Source organism: Piliocolobus tephrosceles, chromosome 15 (assembly GCF_002776525.5).
Source record: "Piliocolobus tephrosceles isolate RC106 chromosome 15, ASM277652v3, whole genome shotgun sequence".
Lineage (NCBI taxonomy): Eukaryota > Metazoa > Chordata > Mammalia > Primates > Cercopithecidae > Piliocolobus > Piliocolobus tephrosceles.
The window spans coordinates 26,142,829-26,151,862 of NC_045448.1; the positions used below are offsets into that span (position 1 = coordinate 26,142,829).

At 41.2% G+C, this 9,034-nt stretch overlaps 1 protein-coding gene across 1 annotated transcript in view; it reads left to right on the plus strand.

The window, feature by feature from the left end:
- The window catches only part of RAB10 (RAB10, member RAS oncogene family), a 107,933-nt gene that overhangs the window by 60,752 nt on the left and 38,147 nt on the right, over positions 1-9,034 (plus strand). Inside the window, exon 2 of the mRNA XM_023230005.2 lies at positions 5,402-5,462. Coding sequence (XP_023085773.1) covers positions 5,402-5,462 — 61 coding nt within the window. The remainder of the gene's footprint in view (positions 1-5,401; positions 5,463-9,034) is intronic.

The following is a 9,034-nucleotide window of genomic DNA, read 5'->3' on the forward strand; positions in this document are numbered from 1 at the left end:
GGGCAAGGACTTTGTTTTCTTTTTTCTTCCCTGGATCCCCAGAATATTTGGATCAAAAATAATTATTTCCCTGGAGAAATCTGTGAAGTCTGTATTTGAAATTTTAATTATTGGTATATACTATCACCCATCTGCCATGGAAATATGATGTCAGCAATACAGATCAAACCAATATTCTTTAGAAACACATAACAGGTTTTAATTATCTCATATATATATACACATACACACACACACATATATATATATTTAAGACTGCAGCACATATTTTCTTCTGAAGTTTGAGTTACCTTTAGGTCTGTTTATGTGTTTTAGACAGATTGCTTCATTAAATGTTCGCTGTCAGTTGAGGCTTGCATAGATACCTCTCTTGTGTTTGTTCCACAGGAGCAAAACTGAATCTTGAAAGACAAATGACGTTTACCAGGAAAAGAAAACTGGGATGAGGAGAGGATTTAGGAAGTAGCGTATGCTAAACGAGAGACATGAAAAAACACGATGATCAGGGATGTCATGTAGACTGAAGACTTCTATACTAAGAGGCATTTTCACAATTTTATCCTGAAAGCATAGAGAAAACAAATCAACTTGTCATTTTCAAAAACTTACTCTGACTGTAATCTCAATAAAAGGACAACTTTTAAAGTCAAGCTTTATGAAAAATTTGCTACCTTGTTTTTGTTTTTCTCATGTTTTTATTATTTATTTTGAGACAGGGTGTTACTCTGTTGCTCAGGCTGGAGTGCAGTGGCATGATCACAGCTCATTGCAGCCTCAACATCCTGGACTCAGGTGATCCTCCCACCACAGCCTCCCAAGTAGCTGAGACTACAGAGATGAGGTTTTGCCATGTTGCTCAGGCTGGTCTTGAACTCCTGGACTCAAGTGATCCTCTTACGTTGGCCTGCTAAAGTGCTAGGATTATAGGCATGAGCCACCACACCCAGCCTTTTTCCTTACTTAAAAAAAAAAAAAAAAAAGGCCGCCTTATTTTGTCCATTTCATTTCATTTCATTTCATTTCATTTCATTTCATTCTATATTTTTGAGACAGTTTCATTCTTGTCACCCAGGCTGGAGTGCAGTGGCAGGGTCTTGACTCACTACAACCTCCGCCTCCAGGGTTCAAGCAATTTCCCTGTCTCAGCCTCCCGAGTAGCTGGGATGACAGGCGCCCACCACCACGCCTGGCTAATTTTTGTATTTTTAGTGGAGATGGGGTTTCACTATGTTGGCTAGGCAGGTCTCAAACTCCTAACCTCAGGTGACCCTCCTGCCTCGGCCTCTGAATGTGCTGGGATTACAGGTGTGAGCCACCGCGCCTGGCCCTATTTATTATGTGTTTTTTTGAGACATAGGCTTGCGCTGTTGCCCAGGCTGGAGTGCAGTGGTGCAATCTTGGCTCACTGCAGCCTCCACCTCCTGGGTTCAAGCAATTCTCATGCCTCAGCCTCCCGAGTAGCTGGGATTACAGGCACGTGACACCATGCCTGGTTAATTTTTGTATTTTTAGTAGAGACGGAGTTTCACCACGTTGGCCAGGCTAGTCTTGAACTCCTGACTTGAAGTGATACCCAAGGTGCTGGGATAACAGGCGTGAGCCACTGTGCCTGGCCCCTCTTAGTAATTTTAATCACGTTAAGTAATTACTGTATCTGAAAATTTGGGGGTTCAGTTTTCTTTGTTGACTTACTCAAAGTGGGTAAATTTTATGTGGCGTTTAATGTTTCTTAATTTTGTATTGTTAGCTAGTATTAAGTAGAGTTTTATTTGTGGGAATCCTGTAGGATCTGAAGAATTTATACCTTCAGAAAGTTTTTACATTTGCTGTTAATAGCCAAGGATCATTTTTGATGTATTCAGATCGTCAAATCTGAACTGTGAGGCCTGGTATCTGAAGCTTCCTTTCATGATCACCCTTTGCCAGTGAATAGTTGTGTTTTGTTTTTTTCCCTTGGCAGCTCTCACTAAGATTGTAGTCATTTCTAGGTTTCACACAAAGAAGGTCTTGGTTCCAGTTGCTTAAAGTCTCCAGACCTAGACCTTTCATCGTGTTCTCAGTATGGCTGTTAAGAATGTAAGCTCAGGCCGGGCGTGGTGGCTCACGCCTGTAATCCCATCACTTTGGGAGTCTGAGGCTGGTGGATTACGAGGTCAGGAGATCGGGACCATCCTGGCTAACATGGTGAAACCCGTCTCTACTAAAAATACAAAAAATTAGCCAGGCGTGGTGTCAGATGCCTGTAGTCCTAGCTAGTCAGGAGGCTGAAGCAGGAGAATGGCGTGAACCCATGAGGAGGAGCTTGCAGTAAGCCGAGATTGCGCCACTGCACTCCAGCCTGGGTGACAGAGCGAGACTCCATCTCAAAGAAAAAAAGCAAGGTCAGGTTGGATGCAGTGGCTCACGCATATAATCCTGGCATCTTGGGAGCCTGTGGCAAGAGGATCACTTGAGCTCAGGAGTTAGAGCACCAGCCTGGGCAACATAGCGGGACGTCGTCTCTACAAAAAATACAAGAATTAGCTGGGCAGGGTGGCACATACCTGTAGTCCCAGCTACTCAGGAGGCTGAGATGGGATGATCACCTGAGCCCAGGAGGTCGAGGCTGCAGTGGAGCCATGACTGTGACAACTGCACTCCATCCTGGGCAACAGAATGACAGCGTGTCTCCATAAAACGAAACAAAACAAAACAAAAAGCAAGCTCTTTGGTTATGTTCTCTACAGCCCTGCTACTGTCAAAGTGCAAATAAAGCCTTTTTATCTGCTCTGGTTTTCGGTTCCGTCTTTATTTCTGGCGTACAGCAGTTTCTCTGGAAGAAATTTATCGACAGTGTGCTTGATATATGAAACATTTTTGGATGTTTTGTAGTGAAATAAGTTTCAGTTTATTGGGAGTGCTCTATTGCTGGGATTGGATAACTCAAATTTGTCTGCAAATTTACTTAATATTCCTTTTATAAACAGATGTTAGCCCTTTCTTTCACTTTGCTTTTTACTATCTTTTTACTCCACGTATTGCCTTCAAGTCAAATGGACTATTGCTGTCATTCATAAGATGATACAGTCACAGAGCAGCTTCAGAATTCTCGTGTAGAAAGCGTAAGGATGTATGCCAGAACTGTAGAGTATTTTTGTGGCGTCCTTGCCATAGCGGGTGGGTGGGCGGATGGATGGATGGATGGATGGATGGATGGATGGATGGATGGATGGATGAATGGATGGATGAATGAACCTTCTAGTAATGTTTAGTTTGCAGCTTATACCTTTTTCTGGATTGATCCTGTTTTGAAGGTACCTTTTTCTTTCTCTAATAACTTCTTTTCAACTCTGTCAAGTAAGCCCTATAGGACACTGCTGTTGGAAACTTGGCTTTTTGATCTTTGGAACATACTTTAAGAATTACTGACTGAACCTACTCTTTCGGTATTTGACCCCTTCTGAAACAATGCTTGCATTTTGTTACAGTTTTATTTCCTAATGTGAACTTTTAATATAATACTATGAATTTCTTTCTAAAACACTACTTTAGCTGTATCCTACAAAGTTTGATATTATGTTCTCTTTTTAATTCATTTCAGAAATTTTCTAATTTTCACTATAATTTCTTTTTTGATCCATGAATTTCCAGATATTTGGGAGTTTTCCCAGATGTGTTTCTATTACTGATTTCTAGTTCATTTTGTTGCAGACAGAAAGCATACTTTGGGCTGGGTGCGGTGACTCACGTCCGTAATCCTAGCACCTTGGGAGGCCAAGGCCAGTGGGTCACTTTGAGTGTTCGAGACCAGCCTGGCCAACATGGCGAGACCCCGTCCTACAAAAAGATACAAAACTTAGCTAGGCATGGTGGCTCGTGCCTGTGGTCTTAGCTACTTGGAAGGCTGAGGTAACAGGATCACTTAAGCCGGGAAGTGGAGGTTATAGTGAGGAGATCATGCCACTGCACTCTAGCCTGGGTGACAGAACGAGACCTTGTCTCAAAAAAAAAAAAAAAAAAAAAAAAACAGAAAGTGAAAACATACTTTGTATAAAGACCTCCATACTCTTTGTTTGTTTGTTTGTTTGTTTGTTTTTGAGATGGAGTCTGGCTCTGTCGCCTGGGCTGGAGTGCAATGGTGCGATCTCAGCTTACTGCATCCTCTGCCTCCCAGGTTCAAGTGATTCTCCTGCCTCAGCCTCCCGAGTAACTGGGATTGCAAGCATGCACTACCACACCCAGCTAATTTTTGTATTTTTAGTAGAGATGGGGTTTCACCACATTAGCCAGACTGGTCTCGAACTCCTGACCTCAGGTGATCCACCTGCCTTGGCCTCCCAAAGTGCTGGGATTACAGGCGTGAGCCACCGTGTCCAGTGACTTCAATACTGTTAAATGTGTTGAAACTTCTTTTACGACCCTTAGGTTTTCTCTTAGTACATGTTCAGTCTGCACTTGAAAATGTTATGTATTCTGTTGCTGATGGATGGAGATTATGTCAAATTGGTTAATATAGTGTGGTTTAAGTCTTCTGTATCTATTGATTTTTCTGTCTACTTAAAAAAAATCTGTTTTTCAGGGAAGGGATGTTGAAGTCTCCAACTATAATTGTAGTTTGCAGTTCTATTAATGTTTGCTTCATGCTAAACATTTGTATTTTTATCCCTTCCTAAAGAATAGACTGCTTTATCATTACGAAATGACCCTCTATCCTTGGTAGTTTTCCTTTGTTCTGCAAGTTAGCGAACTCAATTTTTTTCCCCCACTAGGAACCTTTTTATTCTTATGCATTAGAATATTAGGCATTTTAAATTTTACTTTCTTATATCCTAATTTGTAAAAACTCACTCTTTTTTCTGTTTCTCTGTCTCTCTGTCTTTTGTTTGTTTGTTTGTTTTTGGACATGATCTCGTTCTGTTGCCCAGGCTCAAGTGCAGTGGTGCAATTAAAGGCTCACTGCAACCTCTGCCTCCTGGGTTCAAGGAATTCTCCTGCCTCAGCCTCCTGAGCAGCTGGGACTACAGTCCAGTCGTGTGCCACTATGCCCAGCTAATTTTTTGTGTTTTTAATATTTTTGTATTTTTAGTAGAAACAGGGTTTCACCATGTGCCCAGGCTGTTCTCAAACTCCTGGGCTTACACCGTCCGCCCGCCTCAGCCTCTCAAAAGTGTGGGGATTAGAGGTGTGAGCCACCATGCCCAGCCCAAAACTTGGCCTTTCTGTATCTATTTTTCCTGCTATCCTGGATCTTGTATTACTCAGGGTTAAAATTGAATGCACTTGCTCGGTGTCACATACTTTGTGAATATCTGGAATCAAACACAGACAAGTTTAAAAGGTGTGAGCCTTTTTACTGTGATTAATTTTAGTATAGCCAGATGTAAAGCCACAGTTACAGTTTACCTTTTTTTCTGCATTGTAGGAATAGACTTCAAGATCAAAACAGTTGAATTACAAGGAAAGAAGATCAAGCTACAGATATGGTAAGTGATGCCTATTTACTTTAGGTAGCAGAATGCCAGGTTCCTTAAGGTTTCACAGTGAAATTCTTTTTTGTCACAGGTTTAGATTCTGTGAGACTTTCCTTTTTAAAGCAGGCAGTCAGGTGACCTTTTTGTGCAGTAAAAACCATTGCATGGACTTAAGTCCATGAGCTCTAATAACCTTTTCTACTTTATGAACTCAGGTAAGTTATATACTCATTAGGCTTTTTATCTTCATATGTAAAGGAGGATAGTAACACCCATCTCAATGGATTGTTATAAGGATTACATGAAATAATATATGCCAAGTTTTTGGTGAAATGCATTGTGAAAATACTTGTTTTCTTTAATACGTTTTTAACTTTTTATGGGCATTATTTTTATTAGTTTGTATTAGGTTTGCCTGAAGAAATACAAAAAATTCTTTGAATTTGTGTTTGTCTGAATCATAGAATTTAGAATTATAATGGCAATATTTTCTAGCAAATGTTATGTGTTTTATGTGTATTATGTATATTAACCCATCAATTACTAACAAGGACCCTGTTAAATCTGTGTTACTTCTTTTGAGAAAACAGCTTTGTTGAGGTATAACTGAGATAGAATAAGTGCACATAAAGTGTACAACTTAATAAGTTTTGACATACCTATAAACCTGTAAAACCATCACAACAGTCAAGATAATGAACATATTTGTCACCTCAAAAGTTTTCTCAAGACTCCTTGTGATCTTTTATAATCCCTTCTTCCCCACTACCCCTGGTTCCCAGGCAGCCACTGTGATTGCTTTCTGTCACTGTGTTTCTTTCTTTCTTTTTTTTTGAGACTCCATCACCCAGGCTGGAGTGCAGTGGTGCGATCTTGGCTCACTGCAAGCTCTGCCTCCCAGGTTCATGCCATTCTCCTACCTCAGCCTCCCGAATAGCTGGGACTATGGGCACCCGCCACCTTGCCCGGCTAATTTTTTTTTTTTATTTTTAGTAGAAACGGGATTTCGCCATGTTAGCCAGGGTGGTCTTGATCTCGTGATCCACCTGCCTCGGCTTCCCAAAGTGCTGGGATTACAGGCGTGAGCCCCTGCGCCCCACCTGTATTTCTAATACTGTATATAAATGGATGGTATGTTTTCTCTTTGTCTTTTTGGGGGGGGTGGGGTCAGCCTTCTTTCACTCACCATAATTATTTTGGAAATTATCAATTAGTTAATTACTTTTTATTGCTGAGTACTATTTCATTAAGATACACAACAACTTGTTTATTCAGCATAAAGCTGCTATGAGTCTTTGTGTAGGCATATACTTTCTTTTCTCTTGGATTGTTCCTGTTTTACAGATAATGAAACCAGGTGTACTTTGAAATAATTTAACCAAGGTCTTAGAGCATGTTAGTGGCAGAGCTAGGATGCATACTTGCTGGGATTATAGACATGAGCCACTGTGCCTGGCCCATTTTTTGTTCTTCATCGCTTGTCAGCAACTGCATTGGGCCAAATGTGGTGGCTCAATTGTGGAGGCAGGAGGATTGCTTGAGACCAGCCTGGGCAACATAGTGAGACCCCTCTCTACCCTAAAAAATTGTGAATTCATGTTTTCTCTGTTTTTTGTTTTTGTTTTTCTTTTTTTTTTTTTTTTTTTTGCCGTGATAGGACCTATCATATGATAGTTATGAGGATGAGTAATACATATAGAGCACTTTAGAACAGTGTCACATAATTACCATTCAGTAAATCATAGCTACTATTATTTTGGGATCTCCCATTATGAGGTTAGAACCTAAGAATATTATTTTAGGGCATGAGCAGAGGAGGCAGTTAGCAAAAGACATTGCAAAGCCATTCTTGGAGACTTAGAAGAGAGTCAGGAGAGATCAGTATCCCAGAATCCAATAGAAGACAGTTTTGAGAATTAGGTATTCCCTTTGAAAGGAGCTAATAGTTAGAAATTGTATATGTTTAACCAAAATGTCTCTGTTACCTGATGTTGTAATTAGAAATATCTTTATGTGTAACATTCTTAAAATTTAATATAAATTTAATAGAATTTAGATATTTTTAAGTGTTTGCTAAAACTAGTAGTTCTCTTTAAGGCAAAACCCACTTGCTGACCATTGATTTTTGTTTGCTTTAGCTGGGCAATAAGTCAGCAAATGAACTGTGGCTCATATTCTGTTTCATTGTAATTAAAGTTGATCTCTAAGGAAGGATGTCAACTGTTTATTCTGAATTTCAAATAGGCACCCTCCTCATCCATGCCTGACCTTGGTCCTAAGTGGCGACCTTTGTTCCAAGCCCTGACTAACTCTGCCATGCTGATTGGCTCTCTTAACTGTGTCCCTTTGTGTGTATACTTCAAGCCACCAATTTTCAAACTTTTTGACAGAGATACATTGTGGCTGGGTGTACATATACATGTATATGTATATGTGAGTGTATATGTAACAGAAACAATATTTTCCTAAAATGTATTTTACGTAAGACCTTTACCCTCCTAAATTTATCCTGTTCCTCCATCTGTTCTCCGTCTTCCACATACTTTCTCTTATTCCGTTCCTTGACCTTGTGGATTTATATATTTCCCCCCTTATCATTTTAGTCTTTTTTTTGAGATAGAATCTCCCTCTGTCATCCAGGCTGGAGTGCAGTGGCATGATCTCAGCTCACTACAACATCTGCCTCCCGAGTTCAAGTGATTCTTTTGCCTCAGCCTTCCAAATAGCTGAGGTTACAAGCATGCACCACCACACCTGGCTAATTTTTGTATTTTTAGCAGAGACAGGGTTTCACCATGTTGGCCAGGCTGGTCTCAAACTCCTGGCCTCTAGTGATCCGCCAGCCTCAGCCTCCTAAGATGCTGGGATTACAGGCATGAGCTACCACGCCTGGCCCTATTTTAATTTTTAGGTAGCTTTTAGAAATAAAGAGTAACAGGTTTGGTTACTCCCAACACTATGGGAGGCCGAGGCAAGTGACTCATTTGAGCCCAGGAGTTTGCGACCAGCCTGAGCATCATGGTGAAATCTCATCTCTACAAAAAATATAAAATTAGCTGGGCACAGTGGCATGTGCACCTGAAGTCCTAGGTATTTGGGGGGCTGAGGCAGGAGGATTGCTTGAGCCCAGGAGGTCAAGGCTGCAGTGAGCCCTGTTCACACCACTGTACTCCAGCCTGGAGACAGCAAGATCCTGTCTCAAAAAAGAAAAGAGAAAAAGAAACAGTAATAATTCACACTTGTTTTTAAAAAGAGCCTTCCTGGCCTGGGTGGTGGCTCACACCTGTAATCCCAGCACTTTGGGAGGCCGAGGCAGACAGATCACGAGGTCAGGAGATTGAGACCATCCTGGCTAACACGGTGAAACCTCGTCTCTACTAAAAATACAGAAAAATTAGCCGGGCGTGGTGGCAGGCGCCTGTAGTCCCAGCTACTTGGGAGGCTGAGGCAGAAGAATGGCGTGAACCCGGAAGGTGGAACTTGCAGTGAGCTGAGATCGCGCCACTGCACTCCAGCCTAGGTGACAGAGCGAGACTCCATCTCAAAAAAAAAAAAGCCTTCCCTGAAAGATGCTCTTTGGAACA